Here is a 26,292-nt window from a genome sequence, read left to right as displayed (position 1 = left end):
TGTTAAAATAAAAAATATATATATACTCACCTTGTCCCGGCAGACGGAGTTCAGCGTGGCCGGCCTGCAGTGGGTTTGAAGGGGGTGTGACTCAAAGCTGCCCCTGATTGGCTCAGCGCTGAGCCAATCAGAGGCAGGTCTCACTCACACCCATTCATGAATTCATGAGTGGGTGTGAGTGAGACCTGCCTCTGATTGGCTCAGGCTGAGCCAATCAGGGGCAGGTCTGACTCACACCCCCTTCACACCCACTGCAGGCCGGCCGCGCTGAACTCCGTCTGCCGTAAGCCCTTCCCGACAATTCATCCCGCGCACGCCGGCAGCCCATTGCTTTCAATGGAGCCGGCTGTATTGCCGGCTCCATTGAATGCAATGCGCTGGACAGCTCCGGCCCATTTCTAATGAAACACGGGTAGGAGCAGATTTTCGGGCGATTTTTGGGCATCGGTCACGCGATTTGCGGATGCGCATCCGTCATGCGATCCGCAAATCGCGCGAAAAAACACCCGTGTGACTAAGGCCTGAGTATGTTTTTTACTTATTAAAGGCAAAACTGAAACCAGACTCACAAACAAGCAGCAACTGAAGGTGGCTAGAATAAAGGCTAGGCAAAGTATCTTAATGGAGGAAACTCGGCATCTGGTGATGTCCATGAATTCCAGATTTCAGGCAGTATTTTGCATCCATATATTAAAAGTAATACTTATATTTGTAATTACTGTACATTACTTTGTCTAATTACCTTTGAATGTACTGTGTAAAAATGGATGTAACTCCCTAAACAGTCAATACAATATGCTGTATTTGATAAAGCTCTTGAATTAAAGCTGAAAGTCCATACTTTAATCACATATTGACTGCTTTGTCTCAAATCCATTGTGGTGCTGTATGGAGGCTAAATTATGAAAATTGTCAATGTCCAAATACTTCCGGAGCCAAATGTATATGGAATATATGAGCACTTTGTTATACCTGTGTTATACCACAGTATGCGGCAAGGATCATGAATCTGTAATACTAAAATAGCTGGAGCTGCAGAGGTATTGTTCCATCTTCCTTATTTGCATATTACCCAGAGGAGCATGGATGGCCTTGTAAGTCTCCTCACTCACCTTCTTGGTGCTCTCCCTAAGGAGAGATGTTACCCCTCCCGACTCTATAATACTAGGGATGGATGTCTGATCAAGAGTATACACTTGTCTTGTCAGCTAAGGAGTGACTGTCCTGTGAGTATAGCTTATAGCGCGAATATAAGATCAGCCACCAGTCTTGTGTTTGGCCAGGCTGAGACGGGATGATATGGCCTCGTACATCATTCAGAGGGAGGTTAGTCACTCACTGAGTTTTTTCCGTAATGCAAAGCTGGTGGTGATATCGTTGGGAAATTCAGAGGCACCTGGATGCTGCGCTCTGACCCTTGTGTGGACAGGCAAGGAGAAGATAAGAGCAAACAGTTGGCGCATTAAAGCCCACTTAGGCGGGATGAATGTTGGGCAAACGATGCCCGACACGCGTCCCTGCACATACTAGCTCCCATTCACCTGCACGTAAGTTAGTATCGCTGGCTCACAGCGGGGCGGCAGGAGGAGATTTTTCTCCTCATGCTCCCCTGCCCCTCTCCATTGCCTTAACATAGCAGCCATTCAGTACTGAGCGGCTGCTGTTTACACTGAGCGATCAGCGATCAGCTGATCATCCATCATTTTTGCTGTATAATACACGATGGACGATCAGCTGATCGCTCAGTGTAAACAGCAGCCGTTCAGTACTGAACAGCCGCTATGTGAAGGCAATGGAGAGGGGCAGGGGAGAGCGAGAGGAGTGAAATCTCCTCCTGCCACCCCACTGTGAGCCAGCGATACTAGCTCCTATGCAGGTGCACGGGAGCTAGTATGTGGGGGACAAGTCTCGGGCCTCATTTGTCCGACACTCATCCTGTCTAAATGGGCCTTTAATTGTTGGGTGTTTACCTGTGGTGTGATACATCTCAACGCTGACAGGGGTCTCCTAGTGAAATGGCAAAGAGGACGCTGACAACAGGAGCATCTTCAGAGATCGATGCTGCAAGCATTAATAATAATCACTCGTATGCTTACAACTTCTGTAGCGACTTTTTCCAGTGACTTTTCAAACGAAAATTGGCCCATGTAAACCAACCCTAAATTAGATTACACACTATTAGTATACAAGCTGCATACCAGTAGCTCATCATGACCATTATATCCATTCTGTATGAAGCCAAGATAACTGGAAATACTGCCTGATATAAACCATGTAGTCATAGCAAATAGCAGTCAAAGCAGATAAGGGCCCAAAATAGTAAGCTATATTGTGGTACGCTGCTAAAATAATCAATGGCGCACAGAGCTATAAATGAGCATTCAAAGCTTGGCCTTCATTGTTGCTTAATCTAACATATAACTTTTCATTTGAATACATAGCAATTGTATTTACCATATACCCCATACATTGTGTCTAGTTCATTGTGTTACCAACTCAATCAGATTAGTTCAGATTGTACATTATTTATACTTTGTCGGGAAAAGAGAAGCTCTATCTATCTATTTGTCTATCTATTTGTCTATCTATCTATCTCCTATCTATCTATCTATCTATCTATCTATCTATCTCATATCTATCTATCTATCACATATCTATCTATCTATCTCCTATCTATCTATCTATCTATCTATCATATCTCCTATCTATCTATCTATCTATCTATCTCATATCTATCTATCTATCTATCTATCTATCTATCTATATCATATCTATCTATCTATCTATGGCCGCCTGCACACAGGCGGAAATTCCGCGGCGGGATTATCCGCGGCATTTCCACCACTAAAAGCCTGCATAGGAGTGCATTACAATACGCACTCCTATGCAGACGGCCGCGGTTTGGCCGCAAACAAACCACGGCATGTCCTATTTCTGTGCGGGGCTCGCAGAGCTTCGCACAGAAACGTCACTCACCCGGCCACCGGCTCCAGTCTGCGCATGCGTCGGCTGCCTGGCACCCGGCACATGAAAGAGCCTGGGCCGCCAAGCGCGGGTGAGTACGCGCTCGTCCCTGCAGGCGCTGGGGTCGGGTCCCGCGGCGAGAATTCTCGCCGCGGGATCCGACCAGCCCGTCTGCAGGCGGCCTATCTCATATCTATCTATCTATCTATCTATCTATCTATCTCATATCTATCTATCTATCTATCTATCTATCTATCTATCTATGTATCTCATATCTATCTATCTATCTCATATCTATCTATCTATCTATCTATCTATCTATCCCATATCTATCTATCTATTTATCTATCCCATATCTATCTATCTATGTCATATCTATCTATCTATCTATCTATCTATCTATCTATCTATCTATCTATCTATCTATCTATCTATCTATCCCATATCTATCTATCTCTCTTATATCTATCTATCTCCTATCTATCTATCCATCCATCCATCCATCTATCTGGAAGGACTATAGACCAAGATAGACAATCTACATTGGGGGGCAATAGGCTGAACTGGAAGGACGTGTCTTTTTTCGGCCTTACATACTATGTTACCTCTGCATACAGTTTTGCTATTGAATATCAGCATTCAGCCCAAACCATTAATGTCTTACATTAAAACTGAACTACTAGTATTGCTCTTTGGCCATATTTTTACATATGCCTCTGAATTGAAATGATGAGCATATATTAAAGATACAAATGATGAATTTTGCTCACTTTAGGATGAAAGAATAATCTCATAAATTAAAAAATAGTTACCAATTACTGCAATTTAAGGTAAAGACTACAATAATTAAGCCAAAACTAAATACGGTGCTTTTTTAATTCACCATGTCTGCCTGACTGCTCAATGCAGACAACTGCTGCTGAAAATAACTCAAAGACAAATTGTTGACCTCTAGTGCCCCTAGAGGTTGTTTTAGGGAAATGTATTTAGAACCTCAATGAATTTTAACATCAGCATTTCCTGCAGCATAGCTTCATGTTTCAGACACCAGACCACATGTTGAAGGTCAAACAATGTCTGAGCGCAGAGTTCAGTGTAAGGAGAATGATTCCGGGAAGCATAGGAAGCACAGTTAAAATTGCTGTGGCTTGTACATCTGCACGCTATGGGGGATCTGGATTTTATATGACCAAAGGAAGGATGCTGTGATAACAAAAAATGCAGACTGAATGCTTCATATAAATCAAAAAGAATGCTATTTTTGTATATGAAAACAGTTGCCGAAAACCACGTGGTGGGTCGTATGTCGGTGAAGCTGTTTGTATGTTCCTGCATTGTCAACAGATTTGCAATATATATTACTGCACTTCATAAATGTTGATACTTCCATCTGGAATGTCTCCTTTTTTAAGTACTGTAGGTTCTAGTTTCTTCCATGCAAAATAAATCTTGTTATTTGTGTAGCGCCAATATATTTCGCAGCACTTTCAAGTAATTTATTTATTACCCCCCACCAAGCTAGGTACTCATTTTACCGACCTCGGAAGGATGGAAAGCTGAGTCAACCTTGAGACAGTTACCTGATCCATGAGGGGATTGAACCTGCAACCTTCAGGTTGTGAGCAAGAGCTTAGGACTGCATTTCTGCTGTCTTAACACTCTGTGCCACCTGAGGCTCCAGAGGACTACTCTTAGCCAATTCTTCCTCTGCCATTGCTCTGGATATAACATCCATTTTCTCCTAAATTCTTGAACTCTTGTACTCTTGTCGGACCAACTAGCTCTGAGCTAACTCTCGAATGCACCTTTACAATCATGTTACAAAGACATGACAATAACTATGGTTCCAATGGATATCTTAATTGAATCAGGGCCTACTCTCCAGAATCTTGCAGATCCATTCATTCTATTGGACTCAGCAGATCGTCTTCTTTTTCTTCACACTCTTCGTCACCAATTTGTAAAGGGGTAGAAACCATGTTCCTTCGAGAGGGGAGTATTTTGTTCTCTTGCAGCATCCACATTGATATGGCCCTTGTGTGGACATCGTAAAAGCAACCTATGTAGCTGGTACGGGGCCTATGAGAATGCCAGCTAGCTTAGTCTAGCCCTATGTTCCTTTTTTAGGTTTTCTCTATATATAGTCGCAGTAATATCACCAAACCTAAAATTAAATAGCTAGGTTGCTCAAACAATCAGAAGGGAGTGTGCCTTCTGGTTTTGAGATCTTGTGAATACAATGATAACATAGAACAGGACCTGCAGTAGGCTCCATTTCCGCTTTTCATAAGAGCCCCTCTAATTTTGGTAGACCCCTGTGTCTGGTCCCCAACGTAGCCTTCATTACAGCATAAAAAAATGTTAACCAGCGGACATCAGAAATGTCTCTGATCCCGTACTGCAGTTGTGTGTTATAGCTGTTGTCCCCCTCCAGATCAGACGGGCACGGTAACAGCACCCAAGTGATCAGCATTACAGGTATCCTTTTCATGAAGCCACTGCCTGTTGCTCTTGACACGTATACTCGTCACTTGTCATTGCATAGTTAGGTTAGGTGCACACTAGACGTTAATGTGAGTTGCATTCGACAGGCTGGGCAGCAGTTTGCATCGGACAACAGATGGACCCCAGTCGTTGCGCTGTCTGATTTACGTTGAGTCAGCACATTCACATGCATTTGCATATCCTGCTTCTCATCCGTGATTCGAACTGGAATAGGACAAGCAATTAGCTTTTTCACGCAGACCATCGTCAATGTGTATAGCCTCATTGGCTATAATGTAGTCATGTGCTGTAAGGGGATTAATGCAGACAGCACAGAGCCCCAAGATATACTAATGTGTGAGGGGCCTTTATTTGTACGCGTCCCTTTTTTCCCACTATTTGTCATTTTAAATACAAACTTCCTATTTTGATTGTAAAGGTTTCTTCACACAACTGTATTTGCGCCTGTTTTTGTGCATGTACGATATACTCACGCAAAACACAGAGCATAGAACCCATTGATTTTAATGGGTGTGCTCTTAGGAGAGTGTTTTGCGCATGCTTCATCTTTTTTTGTTTTGCGCAGAAAAGGCTGTCATAGAAGTCTCTGGGATGTGTGCAAATAAGCAAGGGGATACGGGAAACACTGAGCAGAGCCACGAAAAAAAGAACAGATCTGGCGAATAGCCTTTTAATACACGGAATGGATGTGTTGCACGCGTGTGAACTGGCCCTGGTGTGCAAAAACTACAGTACTTAGCGCAGACATGCTTGCAAATGTACCTGATCCAACCTCATTCATGTGCAAATACTTTGCACTGCGGCAAGAGTTTTTGCATATACACTCATGTAAAGAAGCCCTAAGGGCTCTTTTACAGGAGCGTATATTGGCCACCATCTTCACGGCGGGCCGTAGATTACAATTCATCCGATCACATATCGGATATCACGGCCAATATAACGGCGGACGCTTTCATGCAGGACCACAAATATAATCCTGGAACTATCTTTCCAGCCGGAATATGTCGGTCGCTGCATGGGTTCTATGGGAACCTATGACAGCGGCTGGAGAAGAGAGGTGGGAGGGAGTTTAGCAGCTTGACTGCTAAACTCCCTCCATCTTCTCTTCTCCTCTCTTCTCCCCTCTGACTGTGTGCAATGGGAGGAGGCGGGACAGGGGCAGAGCTTAGCCCCACCCCCTCCCATTGCTGGCTATGGGGAATGGGTGGGTGCTTAGCTCCACCACGCCCTGCCCATTCCTATTGCAAACAGCTGGAGGGGGGGAGAGAGGAGGTGAGCCAGCGAGGGAGAGGGAAGGGGAGGCAACAGCATTGCGGTCTCGATGTATATGCGCCGGGGCCCGTGCCATCTGAACGGGCGCACAAACGCTGTGCACCTGTTCACACGTTTTACGGCATCGGCGGGCACATATAAACCGCCTACGGCCGTGTGAAAGGGGCCTGAATCACAGCAAAGTATGTTTATACCTAAAAGTCATTATTACTTCTGACTAGAATTAAACCATGTATACCAGACCTAGTCTGCTATAGGCACACACCATTATTTATGTGATCATGACCACCATATTGATGCAGAATACACGAGGCATACGCTGAACAGGCTGCTGCCATATGTTACTGATGTTTTGGGGGCAGCACAGATTGATACATAGCCTTGTATGATGTCATTTAAAGTAGTGTTCTTCTTGAGTTATTACACATTAAAGCTGGACTAGACACCATTCATCTTCTATTTGTCACATCCTTACTTTACAACCTATTAAGTTTGGACTATGTGACGTGATTTATGCTTGATGTACCCTCTAAATATTTACAGCGTTCTACTTATCACTTTTCTATGTTTTGGATACAGAATTTATATAAAAGACAATGGGAAATAATTGTAATTATTTTCACATGAAACATATTACTACAAGTTAATGTAACAGACAAAATATTGTTTATAAACATACGTATCAGATGTGTTGTTGGGGTTCATACACACGAGCGTGTTGCACATGTGATATCTGACCGATTGTCCCGTGATATCACATGTAAAAGGAATATATTGCTTCCAATGTGTATCTTCACATAAGCAATTTGTCTTGAAAGTCACCCCATGTTCTATTTTTGGGCAACTCTGAATCAGAATCGCCCATTATTTCCTATAGCCGCAAAGAAAAATCGCGTCATACTTGTCATGCGAATGCAATGGGATTTTTTTTTTCTTTCCTAGTGAAACATGCGATTGGTGAAGTAATATCTCTTTAACTTTGTAAAATAAGTTCTAACATTATAGTGCAAAATGACATATTATCGCCTTATTTCACTTTGAATCATCGGAATCCCCCTTCAATAGTTTACCACATATTTGAATCTATAGCCAGCTCCTAAGCGCCACCTAGTGGTGGCTGTTTGCAGTCAGAAAGTTGCTTTTTAAGTATATGTGTATATAGGAGATTTGGAGCTCTGACCTCCATAAGGATATATTAAGAAACTAATTAGAAAAAAATGTTGAACCTAGGAATGACATGGTGGTAAAAGATAGACATTCACTTTAAAGCGTTTCTAGTCAGTAGCAGCAATGCTGATTGCAAACAGTGCAATTACTGACCATTGCTTTGAGAGAGCAGAAGTCTAAAATACACCTACTGTTGTATGAGAGGATCAGGTTACTTGTCCGTCCCTCTGCCATCAGTCCGTGAAATACATTCGGATGTGTAAATAACCCCATTGATTTCAATGGGTCCAAGTTCTGTCTAAGTGTACTCAGTTACAGACTTGGATGTAAAAATCAGCCATGTGAATTAGGCATTAATTTGAGACATTTTTGTCTAAGAGTTTATTAACACGGCCATAGGCATTTTTACGAGCGCACGCCGACGCCATTAGAACATGTGAATGGGCGCACAAATCTAACGTTTGTGCGCCCATTCAGACGTCAGGGGCCAGGCGCATATACACTGAGCCCGGATTGCACGGGAAACAGTAGGACCTGCTCTATTTTCCTGCATTTTGCACAACAAAAGTCCCATAGAAGTCTATTGGATTTGTGAAAATACACAAGGGATAGGGTGTGACACTGCGCAAAACACACGGAAAAGAACACATCTGGATCTCATTAGGCTTTAAATAGTCATGAAATCCACAGAAAGGGTGTATCATGCGTGCTTGTAAACTGGCCTTGCATGCGCAAAAAGTACATTACCATGCGCAGGCATGCGCCAACACACAGACTATGTACCTCTTCGAACCTTGGTAATGCACAAAAATGCTGTGCTGCGACAAGTGTATTTGTACAAACGCTCTGCCCTAAAGGTTAGCGTTTCTTGAAGTATTCATATTATGTGACATTCGGGTCCATCCTATTAGAGATGATCGAGCATACTTGCTAAGGGCAATTACTCGAGCGAGCATTGTCCTTAGCGAGTACCTGCCCGCTCGGAAGAAAAGATTTGGGTGCCGGCACAGGTGAGTGGTGAGTTGCGGGAGTGAGCAGGGGGGAGAGAGGGAGAGAGAGATCCCCCCCGCTCTCTCTCGCTGCTCCCCGCCCCCCGCCGACACCCGAATCTTTTCTTCTGAGTGGGTAGGTACTCGCTAAGGACAATGCTCGCTAGAGTAATTGCCCTTAGCGAGTATGCTCGCTCATCTCCACATCCTATGTCTCAGTTTACAAAGTTATACAAATCAGTAAAAGTTCCAGATTTAGACCCTTGTGTTTCACGGAAGGATCTTTCCTCTCCTTGCAGGGCTCACGGACCAGACGCCGTTCTCATGGCAGAAGGAAACCGTCCTGCGGAGCTCACTCAATCCCAGATGCTTCATATAGCGCAGCAGATTGCAGCGGGTATGGTGTACCTGGCCTCTCAGCACTTTGTCCACCGGGATCTGGCCACAAGGAACTGTCTGGTGGGAGAAAACCTCCTGGTGAAGATCGGAGACTTCGGAATGTCTAGAGATGTCTACAGCACTGATTACTACAGGGTAAGAGGACTGTCAGGCCTTATCCTACAAATGAGATTAAGCAACGTCTTTCATGCCCATGCTCGTTATTTCATGGGGATGACTGTAATGAGATACATGCATGAAAAGGGAACATGGATGAGATCATAACATATTTTGTATAAGAACTGGCAACATTTGAAAAACAGTATTTCAACATTTGCAAAAAAAATAAGAAAACAATTAACCCCCTCCCCGCCAATAGTCACATTAAAATTGGAAAAGAGCTCCAGAAAATGTCACTTTTAGCTATTATAGATTTAGGATTTCTGTTTCATGTAAATGTATTTAAAGGGGTTGTCCCGCGCCGAAACGGGTTTGTTTTTTTCAAACCCCCCCCCCGTTCGGCGCGAGACAACCCCGATGCAGGGACTGAAAAAAAGAACAGCACAGCGCTTACCTGAATCCCGGCGCTCCGGTGACTTCTATACTTACCGGTGAAGATGGCCGCCGGGATCCTCTACCTCCGTGGACCACAGCTCTTCTGTGCGGTCCATTGCCAATTCCAGCCTCCTGATTGGCTGGAATCGGCACGTGACGGGGCGGAGCTACACAGAGTTACACGGAGCCCCATAGAGAACAGCAGAAGACCCAGAATTTAGTCGCCTTTAGTACATTTTTGACCCCTTAGTGACATAACTAATTTTAGCCATTAGAGCCAGTAACTTGCATCCCCTTTTGTGTTCCAGTGGTCACAACTTTTTTATTCTTTTCGTCAGTGTAGCTGTATAGCTTTATGACACCTTGTATCTTGTGGGACGAGTTCTAACTTTTTTAGGAACCAATTTCGGGTAATTTGATGTATTGAATAACTTTTATACACTTCTTTTTGCTGGGAGCAGCGGAAAAAAGCTACTTCACCACTGTTTTCTGTGATTTACTTTTAAAGCGATCTCGGTGTGGTATAAATATTATGTTAACGTTATTCTATGAGTCATTACGATTTATAGTGGCTTTATTATATATATATAATTTACGTGTTATGTATTTCCCACTTTTGCGCAATATAAACACTTTTGTAAAAAAAACAAAAACTTTTGTGTGGCGCCACATTCCAGGACCAGAGCTGTGTCAGGCCTGTGTTTTGTGGGACAACCTGTAGCTTTTATTGACACCATTTTGAGGTGTAAATGATTTTTTAAATTGTTGTTAATTTCTATTTACGGGAAGGGAAATGATCAGAAAGCGCCTATGTTGGATCATTAAGATAAATTTTTTTCCAATGGAGTTTTCCATACGTGATAAATAATGTAATTTGTTATAGTACAGGTTGTTATAGGGCTTTCTTCATTTTTTCAATATTCAAGGCTTTGTGCAAAGGGAAGAAAAATTAACATTATTTTTTCTGTAAAATCATTTAGATGCCACGGTTTGCAATGACAGCAGCATCTGCAGGCTTAGGTTTTATTCACACAGGCGTATATCGGCCAGGTTTTCATGTCCCGGCCGATATACGTTGTTCCTCTGATGCATTGGTTTACAATGCATCAGTACATAGGGGCGTATCTCCGCAGTGTAAAAGCGGCCGGCCGGCCAAGATAGTGTATTTTGGCTAGGTGGTTTTACGCCGGCAGCTGCTGCATGGATTCCTATGGGAGCCTGTGGCAGCTGCTGGAGAAGGGAGGTGGAAGGGAGTTTAGCAGCATGACTTCTAAACTCCGTCCCCCTTCTCCTCTGTGCCACTTGCTGCTGTTTGCAATGGGAGGGGTGAGACGGGGGCTGAGCTAAGCCCCGCCCCAGTCCCACCCCTCCCATTACAAACAGCGGCAAGGGACAGAGAGGGGTAGGTGCTCTGCACACTAGCTCTCGCCCTGTCCCGCCTCCCCCCCTTGCAGAGAGACGGCAAAGGGGAGAGAAGGAGAAGACAGTGAAGCTGTCTCCCCCACCCGACGGCGTATACGCCGCCCTGTGCATCACACTGTAGCGTATATCGGCCGGACGTTTTCAGGGCCGGCTGATATACGCTTGTGTGAATAAGCTCTCAAGCTGTGTAGATGAGTGATTAGATGAACAAGTCCTCATCATTTTGCACCTTTTCTGGGAAAAAAACCCATATGTGACAATCAGAGAGCAAATATACTTTTTGATTGATGGGAGGGTGATAACAGGAACAAAAATTCATGTCACCCCTACCCTGTGACAGGGAGATATAAAGGAGAATTACACATTTTCTCTGTTGCCGTTGGTCTCCGCTCCCTCTCTTTGTACACACACACTATAAAATGACAGCTACAAATTCAGTATTCCCAACTCCATTTCAAATGAGTGTAACTCTGGTTCTGTAAAGTCTACGAACATGCTTTTGGTGTCCAAGAATCTTAGCTTTAAAATTACACCAATGGCGTGTTGGTAGCCCTGATAGAACTGGAGCTCCAGCCATTTAAAGCAGAATGAGCCCTGTTCATCCAAAACTGTAATGTCCTTTTTCTGTAGAAACAACAGAGCTCATCCCATACTGTAGGGGGTTAAATAATGATAACACTAAAATAAATACATTACAAAGACACCATTTCCAGAAACTGTATTAATAAAGTGTGAACCCCTATCCTCTATATTTAATACATGAGAAATAATCACATCGGAGCACATGTAGACAGTATGGCTGTAGCTTACAGTCACTAGCACATCTCAGTGACAATGGCAGGCCTTATAGATCTGTGTTATGGTGGTTTCACTTCTGCATCGGAACACATTGCCTCCTTCACACGGGCGACAAAGTCACGCAATTTTGTTGCGTAGCTACAATGCTACAAATCGCATGTATGTGAAGCTCATGCTTTCCTATGGGTTCCTTCACACGTGTGATGTTTTGTAGCATGCAACAACCCGACACCAAAAACCTCGCCGGTCCCGTGATATGCCCGCGACTTGTGAGGTTTTGTAGCCCATATTTCCCTATGGAGCCTTCCTCTCTATTACATCGCATTGCACGGAAATTGCGTTTTCGTGCGGTGCGATGGAACTTTGACAGTAGGAAATCCTACTGTCAAAGCCAAATCTAAACCCTAATTGCAGGAAAATATTTAAAAAAACACATACATCACCTTACAAGCGCTCTCCGACACCACTGCAGCTTCTCCCCGGGTCCCGGCACTTTTTTCTTCTTCATCTTCTGGCCGGAGATTGAAAAATCCCCGCCTCCTGAAAGCACTGGCTGTGAATTACTGACACTTAGCCAATCACAGCCAGTGCTCAATGAATGGCTGTGACTGAACCAATCACAGCCATTCATCAATCGCTGGCTGTGATTGCCTAAGCGTCAGCCAATCACAGCCAGTGCTTCCAGGAGGTGGGGATTTTTCAATCTCCGGCCAGAAGATGAAGAAGAAAACCGTTCCGGGACCCGGTGAGAAGCTGCAGCGGCGCCCTGGACAGCGCAGGAGAGGTGATGTATACAACATTTTTTTTCAGCTACAGCTTATTTTTGGGGTACGGCTTATATTTCAAGCTCCCCTGCCCCCCAGAATATTCTTGCATGTGATGCTACAGAGTCATGCGACTTTGTAGCGCTACAAAATCGCGGTATTGCCACGAGAAGAAGTAGCGATATCGCACAGACCAGCGATGCGATATCGCTGCGATTTAATCGCGGTAATGTCTTGTCGCCCATGTGAAGGAGGCCTAAGAGTGTGATATGGGTCTATGAATAGAGCGGGGTCAGCTCTGGAGCCTGCTCCATACACAGACACGTGATATGCACTGTGTATGTATGATGCATGTCAGGAAGGGGTTAATGTATTATTTCCCATTGGACGGCTTATATTATTTTTAATGGTAATTTGAGATACATATAATGAAATGAATAGCTTTTTATCTATTTTTTTTTTGGGGGGGGGGGGGCTTAAACAGTATATATCTCTCTCCCAACACTATATATCTAGCCCAACAGTATGTAAATCACCCCCACACTACTTTCTCTCTCCTCCCACATTATGTAACAGCCAGTCTATGTCTCTCCCACCCACAGTATATAAATCTCCCTACTATATATATCTCCTCTAAGTATATATCCTTCCCAACAGTATTTTGTCTACCCCTCAGTATTTCTTCTCCACAGTATATGTCACCTCCCTGCATATATCTCTCCTCTAGTATGTGTATATATTTTTGGAAAACCGAACCCTTGAAGAGAGGCTCTAGTACCCTGTTTGGCTGTCTCTAGCTTGGATAGAAGATGTGATATGGGCAGGTATGGAGGCTCTAGTACCATGTTGTACCACCTCTAGCTTGGATGGAAGATATGATATGGGCAGGCATGGAGGCTCTGGTAATTTGTTGGGCTGCCTCTAGCTTGGATGCAAGATGTCATATGGGCAGGCATGAAGGCTCTAGTACCCTGTTGTACCATCACTAACTTGGATACAAGATGTGATCTGGGCGGACATGGAGGCTATAGTACTCTGTTGGGCTGCCTCTAACTTGGATAGAAGATGTGATATGGGCAGGTATGGAGGCTTTAGTATCCTATTGGGCTGCCTCTAGCTTGAATACAAGATGTCGCGTCTTACCAATGCTGCATTGGAGCCGCACGTGTAGCAGCCAAGCCAGTAACTGGAGAGTAGTTAGTAGTCGTTTTTGGGAAGTCATGGTATGCAGTACAAATGGGATGAGACGGAAGCATAGTCAATGGAAGCCAGAGGTCAGCAGCAGGAGGTATTGGTATGCAGTACAAATGGGATGAGATGGAAGCATAGTCAATTGAAGCCAAAGGTCAGCAGCAAGAGGTATCAGTATGCAGTACAAATAGGATGAGACAGAAGCATAGTCAATGGAAGCCAAAGGCCAGCAGGAGGTATCGGTATGCTTGTAGAGGAGCAGGAGGAAGAGGAGCTTGATCAAAGTGGTGGAACACAATAATCACACACTAAGGGAGAGGCAAAGCCAGGCTTTTATAGGGGATGCAATCAAGGCTAGAGGTGGGGTCAGGAACAGGAGGCAGGAGCTAGATAACTGGGATCAGAGAACAAGGTTAAGAGTTATACAGGGAAAGTGTTCACGAACTGGATAGCTTAATAAGAAGGGTCAGTGTTTGCAGTACAAGAGGTTCCCTGAGGAACTATGGTGCCACCTGTCTCTGGATGGCAGATAATGAAACAGTTGGAGATGCTTGTACTTATTGGATGATCAGACGATCCTCTCTACTGGTGGTCTGTAAAGGGCGTCCTGAGCCTGGTCACCTTCTGTGCATGCCCTCTTGCATCTGCTGGTCCCAACGTCACAGTCTGGTCAAAACAGCCCAGGTAGGGGACAATACGTCGATACGATCATCCAGCTTCTTGCATTTCAATAATGTGCCTCTCTCAAACTCTATTAACTGGGCGAAATATATTTGAATGCCTCATAGAGACGTCTAGCGGTCAACAATCTCTACACAAGCCAAAAAAGAGGTCACTACACACAAGTAGCTTCTGAGCGCCTTTTTATAGGCCAAGGGTAGAACCACTACTAGAGCCTCAGGTGGGAAGACTGTTCATCTATTCACGCCACAGCTCTAATCATATGCATATCTGGCTGAGATGTAACTGCATGCCGAGTTTTGCAGCAAAATGACAACTCTAGGTTCCTGAAGTTTATGTGGGTTGTGCAAATGCGCATGCAATGCGCATGAGCATGCGTGAAACGCTACACAATTCCACTGATGAAAAAACACATCAGGAACTTAAAAGGCTAATCGAAAGGTGCTTGTCTGCTGCACGCTAATGAACGTGCCTTGCAGGCGCAAAAGGTGCAGTAAAATATGCCTATATGCATGCCTTGTTCACAGCGCTGATATGTTGCATTGAGGTGCGCTCAAATGCGCATACGCTCATGTGAAGCCGTCGTCGGTGACAATCAAGTGGATACATATTTCATGTATAGATTCGTTGCTTCTAGGCAATTTTTCTCGGAGTTCACATTCAGGTTTCCTAGGTTACAAATCCATAGAACAAATGAGCAAGAGACACACAGGCGACATTTACCGGAGTACAAAAATCAGGACTTTCAGTTTCCCATCTGCCGCGGTGATCTTAAAATAATCCATATTATCTCCTGAACACGTCTAGCTGATGACGTCATCTCAAGCACCTATGTGAACGAACGCATCATCCGCTCCACCAAATTTACGATGTTTCCAGGCAAAATCAATCTACTATGTTAGGATGAGTGCATACGCGGCTGCAGAACGCTTCATTATTTATTTCTAAAGACTTTCGATTCATTGTTTTTGGTGCTAAAAATAAAGAACTTACATCATGAGGCTCTCAGGTATCATCAGACCTTTGTGTTTCATCCAGACAATTTAGCCAGCAAGAAATGCTGCAGAATTCCTTCCCACTTACGTATTAACCCGTGGATCGTGCACATAGCTGAGGATCATGTCTGTTGTACTACTAAGCTGTTGCCTAGTAGCCAATTAATTCAGATCTCAAGCACTTCATCTGCGAACAACACAAGAGATACTATTCAGAGGTTGCTAGGAAACCGTCCTCTGCAGTACAAAAGTAACACTGGCGGAAAGGGTTAATGCAAGCCAGCTACAACACGGTGCGGAGTGCAGACATTCGTTCTAGTTATTCTAGATTTACAGATGTTTCCTACATATCAGAATATAACTAGGCTCAGGCGGAACGTGTAGCTCCAGGAACCCAATGTATCATCGGAACCAGGTCCTTCACCACCAGCCATGTGCTGTTTGCGACCTCTGCACGCTCTATGGCTATATACCTGCGTATATGGATCGGTATGCTCATGTACTAAGCTACAGAATATTGATATTGTGATACAATATTGTATCGTGACCTCACATGGAAACATCCACTTGGTGCTACTACGGCTGCTCGCCGTCATTCGCTTCACTTAAACAATTATAGAAGAGCTGCAGCTGCATTTTTTCGGTGACTTAGGGGGGCTTTGCATGGGCACAAGCGCAAAAACGCATGCGTATTTGCGCTTTTTACTGTACTTTATGCGCTGCCGGGGACCATTCACATCTACGCGGGTGTGATTTAAGAGGCTATGCAGTCTTAAGTAGCTCCTGGTGAGTTGATTTCCCCATGAAATTGCGCAGGTATCAGGTGCGTATTTGCTCACTCCCATAGACTCCTATAGTACCTTTGTTGTGCGTAAATACGCAGCAAAATAGAGCATGTTGCATTTTTTTCTTTTGAGCGTGCGAAAGTGAGAATGAACCCATTGAAAGCAAACACGTTGGTGCAAGAGAGTCCTAAGGCCCTCTCGACACAAGCTTATACATATTTGCACGCTCATGAGCGTAGATTTTTTGCGGATGGAATTAGGCTTTTTTGTGTGCACATCAACGTATTCTACTATACTTCTTGCACATGCAAGTCAAGTTCATTTACACACAGCAAAAAAAAAAATGCACTGATTGAGATGGCTAATTAGTCTAATGAGTTCCTTGCCCTGCACAATTACGCAGTGTTTCACACATCTAGCGTATTGCGCACGTATTTGTGCATCCCCATTGACTTCTATAGGGACTTTGGGTGCGCAAATGTGCAGGAAAATAGAGCATGCTACATTTTTTTCTTGCGTGACTGAAATGTGCAGGAAATATATATGAGCACGTAAACAAACCCATTGAAATAATTGGGTTCCTTTCCCTGCATATTGAGCACGCAAAGTATGCATGTGCAAGTACGCGCAAAAATACGCCCGTGTGACACCGGCCTAGAAAAATCAACTATGAAAGTCTGTGGGAGCATAAAAAAATGGAGCAAACATGAATGTTACATGTGTGTGGAGTTTATAAAGTAGTGTAAAAAAACAAAAAAAATAGATACTCACCTCCCTTCAGCTGCCGGGGCTCAGCCACGTCTTCTTTCCGCTGTCCCCGGCTCTGTAGTGCTGATCTATCAGCAGGCTGGAATTTAAAATCCCCGCCTGCTGAAAGAGCTTGTTTTTTACACTACTTTTACTGGATTTTCAGGGAAGGGCTTATATTTAAAGCCCTTCCCTGAAATCCATTGATGGGGGTGACGGCAGCAGGAATTAAAGAATTCCTCTGCTGCATCTGTCACAGATATGACAGATGTAGCAGCAGGGAATTCTTTTTACTATGAAGGAATGAAGGAAACAACCCCGCGGCAGTTGCGGATAGGTACGTTTTTTTAAAGTTTTTTTTTTTTACACTAAAATCCTTGTTTTTCAGGGAAGGACTTATATGTAAAGCTCTTCCATGAAAAACAATGCAGCAGCCGCGGCTCTATTGAAGACAATGTAGAGCGTGAAATTTTCTCGAGCACTCGAGCACCGCAGTGGTGCTTGCTCGAGTAACGAGTACTCTCGGGCAAGCTAATGCTTGAACGAGCATCAAGTATGCTCTAGTAAGGGCCCTTTTATACAGGACTATGGTTGGGCGGACATGCAATAGTCATCCCAGCGATAATCGCTCCTGTGCTTTCCCACTTGAACAATCATTGCTCAGTAGATGGAGACGGCTTGGCCCACTCACCTCCATTCACAGTAAACAGGCAGTCATTGATAGATGAAGACCTGCCTGTTTTACATGGGACGATTTTTTATACATGCATAAATTGAACAACGAATGAAAAGTGAACAAATTATTATTGTTCGTCATTCAGTCGCTGCAAGCATTTATCGTTCACATTCCCGTGATCCAGTGAGAATCTGAACAATTATCGACCCGTGTCAAAAGACCCTGATATATATATATATCGACCTCCAGTCTATATAAACTATATTCCACCAGTATGTGAACAAAAGTCTTTCATGTAATGGCAGATTGCCATTTTATGGATTGCCATCACAGTGGTATTGCATATCCTCAAGGTGAAAGCAAATGCTTCGGAGTGTTTGCTATAGACAGCTGTGACGCCACAACCCCTTCCTGCATCTTCCCTATATAGGTAGCCACTTCTAACCCTAGTAGAAGAAATACATTCTAAAAAAAATGAAAGCATGCACCCTCTTAGCCCATAGATGCCTTCAACAACCTTGTGAGAAGCTGAGGCTTTTTTGGATGAGTTTTGGAAGAGGGGGGTGACATTGTAAGTGAGCTTGTTTTAACCCCTAAAGGACCAGACACTTTTTTGAGATTTTGGTGGTTTTACTGCCCTATTTTGTTTTTCTTCAGCTGCCAAAATTATTTTTGCTGCATTTTTTCCCGTGACATATAGGGCTATTTTTTTAGATCTTTTTTCACAGATTTTAATTTTTCTGTGTTTTAGTTTCATTGGGGGTAAAAAGCTAAAAAAAAAAGATTTTTAAAAATGTATTGCTGTTTATATTTAAACTTAGTATATTTACGCTAAAATAAAGTATGGGAACGGGTTCCTCATTTTGTTTTGCACGTTTTGATACGTAATTTGTATAGTTTTGGATTACAGGGCGCATATGGCTACGGTATTGATTGGAGTCGGCCATGGGTCATTTTTTTTTTTTACGGGTCAATTATTTTTATTTTTGTAACCAATTTTTTTTACCAATTTGTCATATAAGACCTCTGAGGGTCATTCACATGGTCTTTTTTCTTTTTAGTTTCACACTTTTCCACTGTACCTTAGGCATCCATGGGAGCAGCATCCATAGGAGCCCCAGTTATAGGGGAAAACATGCAAGTCACTAACAGAGCTGATCAGGGTCTGCCAGGACCCTGCAGCTCTGCTGTAGCAGGGGGCACCCAACAGTCACGTGATCTGATATTTACTTTTGGGCAGCAATTGTATATATTTGGTTTGGAGGGTCAAAATTCACCTTTCTGCCCAGGGCCCGGCATACTGTTAACTCGACCCTGATTGTATGATGGTACGTCACCTTCTACCATAGTAGCTATCTAGTTGTAGCCTACAATTTACACAAATTATTTGACCTTTTGATTACGTTTACACAAGGATACCTTACTATTGGACCTAAAGGCCAACATTGCACGCGATTTACACCAGTGCCATTTACGTTCTGGAAGTCTTATTATATGACTTAAGATCCTGCAAAATCTTAGCCAGCTATCATTTTTATTGTCCTTGCGAGATACAATCTGCTGCATCCTCTATATCAGTGCAGCGCCTTGAAGATGTACTATGCTTAAGGAGTCCAATGCAACGAGGACTTGCCATTTTAAATGCAAACATAACCTTAAACAAGGATAACAGATATGGCGCCCTACCGTGATGTGCATTAAACTGCTCATTTAATAATTGAATAGGGGAAGCGGTGCTTAAGTTGCAGAAGCTACCTTAGCGAGGGGTACTTACTATGAATACATTATTAAAGTAGTAATTTAATCGGTTGTTGGCATCGTCACCTGCTGTAATGCTGTAATGCCCAGCCTGCTAGTTAACATGATAATATGATGCTTCCTCCTTCCTTGCATTTTAATTTAACCCTTTCTCTTACTGCCGTCTTAGGCAAAGAGTTAAACCGCCAGCTTCCGAGCTGCAGAGAGCTTGTTGATTGTATGGGTCCTGTGCATTCCCGGGCTCAGTTTCCATGGCAGCCGACCTACTCCGCTTGAAATAGGCAATTCAGAACAAGGAAGGTAGAGATGGGAAGAAGTCATTAGGTTTTCAATTAGTATGCAGCGCCATTACTACAGTTTGCTTACATATTTCAACAGGTAAAGGCTGTTTATAAGAGCTATGTGTGATATCAGTGCCTATAAGGAGTGGAGGTGTGATGAAGGGAGTTATAGCAGTCACACATGGGATGGAGTACCGCGAACGACGCACCACAAGCCGCGGTGAATTCACCACCAAAATCAGGAGGCTACCTGTGGATTTTGATGCGGAATTGAAAATGGTGTAAAATATGTCTGCAATTCTGTATCAACATCCTCATTTAGACCTGCGGATTTTGGTGTGGAATTTCCTTACTGCAGATTCGATTGCGTTCTGCGACGTAATTCCGTCCTGTCTGAAAGGTACCTCCAGAATAATGTATGTGTGAAGCTTTACCGGCCTCTGATTTGAACGAGTCTGCAGAGAGATACGCCTATTGCATCACCAAAGTAGAGTGAAGTAGTCAGGGATATAACTAGCAAAGGCTGGGCCCCATAGCGAAATTGTGACTGGGTTCTCCTCGGTTAAAGTAAGGGCTAGAGATGAGCGAGCATACTCGCTAAGGACAATTGCTCGATCGAGCATTGCCCTTAGCGAGTATCTCCCCGCTCGGAAGAAAAGGTTCGGCTGCCGGCGCGGGTGAGAGGTGAGTTGCGGCAGTGAGCAGGGTGGAGCAGGGGAAGAGAGGGAGAGAGAGATCTCCTCTCCAATCCTCCCCGCTCTCCCCCGCCGCTCCCCGCCCACCGCCGGCAGCCGAATCTTTTCTTCCGAGCGGGCAGGTACTCGCTAAGGACAATGCTTGCTCGAGCAATTGTACTTAGCAAGTATGCTCGCTCATCTCTAGTAAGGGCCTCTTCAGATGACCATATTGGCGCAATGCGCAGAGACTGGAACCCCTGGATACCAATGGATTTATCACTATGAATGTGCTTTTGTGGCGGAAAAAAATTGGACCTGCTCTATTTTCCTGCTTATTTGCGCACCAAGGGCCCCATATAAGTATATGGGAAGTGCACAAATGCACGCTCAATACCCCATGCTATAGCACAATATGCTGCGCAATTCCATAGGAAAAAGAACACATCTGGACCTCATTAGGCTAAATAGCATTTTAAATCACTGCGAAGAAGGGGTGTCGCGTGCGCATGTGAACTGGCCCTGTACTATGCGCCAATACGCACGCTAATCTATCTACCTTATCAACTTGGTTCACTGCACAAATACATTGCACCAAAGCATGCGCAATTGCGCATATGGCCGTCTGAAGCTGCCCTGAGGCTGGAGTGGTTGGGATGAGGTAAAAACCAAAACAAAAACCACATCATGTATGAAGATTATATTGAAAACTACAGTGAAGATGCACACAGTTTGATGATGCCATTTTTGATGTGGTTCTTGTCACACCCAAACCACGGAGGTGAATACAGCATAACCTGTCAACAAGCGGAGTTCTATTTTAATTATGTGAGTAAACAGTATAGGAAAGCGAGCACTACGGGCACTTGTGCAGCCATGTTTAAACTCTCGGTCTGTGACCCTGCCCAACAATATGTCGGTAAGACACAGTTTAGGCAAGAGCTGTTGATCAGGGGGTGGCGGGGGAGAGCGAGGAGGAACGGGGGGGGAGATCTCTCTCTCTACCTCTCACCCCCGCTGCCCCATGCTCACTCCCGCAACTCACCACTCACCCCCGCCAGCCCCCGAATCTTTTCTCATGAGCGGGCATGTACTCGAAAATGGCAATACTCGCTCGAGTATTTTGCCTTAACGAGTATGCTCGCTCATCTCTAGTCGCCACCAAAAAAATAATTGTCCGAGGCTAAAGGCCCTTTTACACATAACGAATTTCATCTAAAACTGCTGAATGTTAGCGATGATCTTTACGTGTAAACGCGGGCAGCCAAACGTTTTTCACTTACTTTTCGCTCATCGCTGACGCTCAGACCACATAAAAGTTTTCGTTTGGCGAGACGTTCTTGCAGAGGAACAGCGATTGGCTGGGGGGACAACGTTGCTTTTACATGCCCGCCCACTGCTCAGCCCTTGGCCTCTGCACTATTCAAACAACAGCCGATTGCTGCAATTCACACATTTTTTCTGAATAAAAGGCACATTGCGAAAACACGCCTTTCCTGCCCCTTGTTTTTGCGAGTGTTTCACACTCCCACTGGGTGACGCATCCAGCAATAGCCATTGTATTTCTTTAATTCAATTACTAAGAACCAGAAAACCAAGATTCTTATTTATGCCCCCCCCCCCACCTGCTCTCAAAGGCCAATCATTCACAAGTGCACACGACCTGCGACGCAAACAGTCGCCTGCTAAGTTACGTGTAAACACTGCCAAACGTCGGACTGAGCGATTCAAAAGGTGACCATTTAAAACGAAAATCGTTAGGTTTAAACGCTCATCTTTCAATGAAAACAGCCGCTCACTTATCGTGGGTTTAGCAAACTTTGAACAAAATTCGTTGTGTGTAAAAGTACCCTTAGGCTCTGTTCGCTCTTCTGTTACGCCTTTAATCATAGTTTGCATCAGAAATACCGGAAAAAATAGAGCATTAAAGGGGTTTTCTGGTCAAAAATACTATTAATGGCCTATCATCAGGATAGAAGAGCAACAGAAAAAAAAACCCAGCGCTGTGCTCCAGGGAGGATCACTGAATACTAGAGATGAGCGAGCGTACTCGGAAAAGCACTACTCGCTCGAGTAATTTGCTTTATCCGAGTATCGCTGTGCTCGACCCTGAAGATTCGGGTGCCGCTGCGGCTGACAGGTGAGTCGCAGCGGGGAGCAGGGGAGAGCGGGCAGGAGAGAGGGAGAGAAAGATCTCCCCTCCGTTCCTCCCCGCTCTCCCCTGCAGCTCCCCGCTCCGTGCCGGCACCCGAATCTTCAGGGACGAGCACAGCGATACTCGGATAAAGCAAATTACTTGAGCGAGTAGTGCTTTTCCGAGTACGCTCGCTCATCTCTACTGAATACAATCCCCCACTCAGTACCAGGTTTCTAAAGAAACTACTGGGATTTATTCAATAATGTTATAAAAAGTATAAATAAAGTACACAGCAAGGTTAAAAAGTACAGGTGCATGCAACGCGTTTCGGCGGACACAAATAGCCGCCTTTATTAAGCTTTAAGTTGCTTGAGTACAACTTTTTAGTTTTTTTCACTGGGGTACAACTGCTTCATCTGTATTCCTATGGTGGATCATCTAATGCAGAGATCTGGAGAGCAGCTTCCTGTGTATTAAAGGGGTTATCCAGGCAGTGCCCACCGGGATACACCAGTGTCTGAGTGGAAGCCGCGGGTATGACTATTATGTAGTGGCTGGCGTTGTAATTACAGACGCAGCTCTCGTTGAAATCAATGGGACCCCAGCCTACAATTACAAGCACAGCTCCCATTAATTTCAATGAGAGCTGTGCTTGCAAATATGAGCACTGGCCACTGCACAGGGGTCATAGCAGTGCTTCTGGCGTAACCCAACGGGCACTGCCTGGAAAACTCCTTTAACTCAACAGAGAGGCTTATATAGCATTCCCTACCATATATGTAAATAATGTTATGTTCTGGACTATGAAAACCTGGCTTAGAGAATGCCAAAAGGTCTCCATGGTAAATACAATAAGTAACATTTGGGGGAAGGGTGTTAAATCAAGACTGCTTAAAGGATTGTCCAGGAATTCAACAAAATGTTCACACATGTGGAAAGCCTTGCTAGGACATGAGAATGCATCTCTAGACCAAAGGGGGGAGCTAATGCTAAACCGTTTGGTCCTGTTAGATGAATGGTAAGCCTGACAGGACCAAACAGTGTGGTCTTAGGCTCCAGTCCCCACCTGCTGACATACCCCGGCCCAATGCCCTTTCCCTCCAGTCTAGAAATGCTTTCTCATATCCTACGATGGGTTTACACAAGCTGCATAGATGGTGGCCATTTTGTTGAATTTTTGGGCAACCCTTTATGTTAATTTTTTTGTTATTTGTCACTTGGCTTACTCTTTAAATATAACAGATGCTCAAGAAAACAATATGTTATAAAGTAACCTGAAACAAATGTTTTAAATAGGACTTGTAAACTAGAATCATAGACTGGTAGAGTTGGAAGGGACCTCCAGGGTCATCGGGTCCAACCCCTTGTTTAGTGCAGGATTCTCTAAATCATCCCGGACAAATGTCTGACCAGCCTCTGTTTGAAGACTTTCATTGAAGCAGAACTCACCACCTCCCGTGGCAACCTGTTCCACTCATTGATCAGCCTCACTGTCAGAAAGCTTTTTCTAATATCTGAACTCTCCTGCAATGTCCAGTTAATAACAATTCAGAAGCTTCTTTTCAGAGAGCTCTATACTGTCTGCATTGTGTCATTCCTCGGGAGGATTTCCCTTCACAGTTTGACATTGTCAGCCCTGATTGGACAGTTGGATAGTATGTAGATTCAGGCCCTAATTGACCCGATTTATTTGTTCTATCATTGCCAGGAGGTATAACAGACAGCACAACGCAATATTCTAGGATAAGATGCTCTAGAATCAGTATACTACTTAATAATACACTAAATAAACATATAAGAAGAGCCAGCGGAGACTCGTTATACGTAAATCTGCTATCTACTGTATATTCGAGCACAAGCAGGGTTGCAAAAAATCTGCTACATTGATAGTAATACTGTAGGGCCTTTGTAATGCTTTCCATATGTATCAATGGTCAGACAAAATGTGGTTGATGATCTTCTGACAGAAAATCACTGGCCGCAATGCTCTTTGCTACAGTATTTATGGCAGATTATTGAACCAGCATTTAGAGTTTGGTAACTTCTTGTCAGTCCCATTGAGATTAGATGTCAACAACAGATTTCACATTTGACATGTAATAAGTTGTGGGTGGAAACAGTGGTTTGGCATCAGCAAAAGCTAAACTAGACATTAGCTTTCACCTTGAAATATCCTAAAGCTAGAGTTACATTTATGGGGAAATGAACAGATAAAAAGTTATTAAGCAATTTAGTCTTAACCACAGTAATTAACTGAGGCTTGGCGTAATGCTTCCCCTTGGACCCGTCCAGTGTAGTGTTAGCCGTATGTTTGGGGTCATTGTCTCGCTGGAAGATGATTCTCTCTCCCATTCTGTAGTCTTTGGCAGACTGAAACAGGTTTTCCTCAACAAATTGCCCTGTATTTAACACAATACATTTCTGACCAAGTAGTCCGGTCCCTGCCGATACAAAGCATGCAAACCATGCGGCCATCACCGTGCTTCACTGTGGGAATGGTGTTCTTGGGGTGGTGGGAAGCGTTGTGTCTGCAACACACATATCGTTACCCACGATGGCCAAAAAGTTCAGTATTATGGCAGGCTCACGTGGGCGTATTTGCAGCACGCATTACTCGCACAATTTGTGGGCGTGTGATACGTAGTGACTAGAACTAGAGATGAGCGAGCACCCAAATGCTCGGGTTCGCTGTATTCGAGTCGAGCTTTTCGTAAAATTCGAGAGCTCTACTCGAGTAACGAACCCCATTGACTACAATGAGAGACTCGAGCATTTATGTATTTTTTTTTTCTTGGTTCGTGCGTACTCTCTTGTGCGTCGCGGCAGGGAGGGGCCAAAACAGGCATGTCACAGCGGGGAGGAGCCAAACCTGGGGCAGGGTCGAACACGGCGTGCTGCTTGTTCAAAGTACCGAGCACCATCGAGTACGCTAATACTCGAACGAGCATCAAGCTCGGCAGAGTACGTTCGCTCAACTCTAACTAGAACCCATTGATTTCAATGAGTTCACTCACGTGAGCATATTTTGTCAGTACGCAAAGTCCTATTTTGGTCCGTATTACATACAGCAATAGGCCATTGAAGGGAATTCATTGTATTGCACAGCCAACACATGGTCCCTTCTGCATACTTTTTTGCGTGCATAAATATGCAGTGTATTTGCATGCACAAAAACCCGTAGGAGTAGACAAAATATATGGACGTAAATGTGCAGTGTTTTTGCGAGAGTGAAATATGCTTACGCCAAAGTGAACCGGCCCTAAGTCTCAACTGACCCGAGAACCTTCTTCCATGTGTATGGCCGTCTGCCACATGCTGTCTGATGGACTGAAAATGCGTTTACCTATGTTTTTATATAAGCAATGACTTTTTTTCTGTTCTCTATTTCCCCAAAGCCCCCCTCACCGGAGTGTGATTCATATAGTGATCCTGTGGACAGATACTTCCATGTCCGTTATGGATCTTCGGCACTCCTCAGAGGTGGGGCTTAAACATATAGGTGTGTTTTTGTCCCATTTTGCAGTTATGAAAATCATTGATTTCGAAGGTTTTA

At 44.1% G+C, this 26,292-nt stretch overlaps 1 protein-coding gene across 1 annotated transcript in view; it reads left to right on the top strand.

Annotated features, from left to right (window-relative positions):
- The window catches only part of NTRK2 (neurotrophic receptor tyrosine kinase 2), a 215,783-nt gene that overhangs the window by 176,278 nt on the left and 13,213 nt on the right, over nucleotides 1-26,292 (top strand). Inside the window, exon 16 of the mRNA XM_066604107.1 lies at nucleotides 9,197-9,431. Within this exon, the coding sequence (XP_066460204.1) occupies nucleotides 9,197-9,431 (235 nt within the window). The remainder of the gene's footprint in view (nucleotides 1-9,196; nucleotides 9,432-26,292) is intronic.

The sequence above is a fragment of the Eleutherodactylus coqui genome, chromosome 5 (genome assembly GCF_035609145.1).
Source record: "Eleutherodactylus coqui strain aEleCoq1 chromosome 5, aEleCoq1.hap1, whole genome shotgun sequence".
In the NCBI taxonomy this organism is placed as follows: Eukaryota; Metazoa; Chordata; class Amphibia; order Anura; family Eleutherodactylidae; genus Eleutherodactylus; species Eleutherodactylus coqui.
The sequence above is the reverse complement of the archived record's forward strand: the minus strand, read 5'-3'. Positions and strand labels throughout refer to the sequence as shown.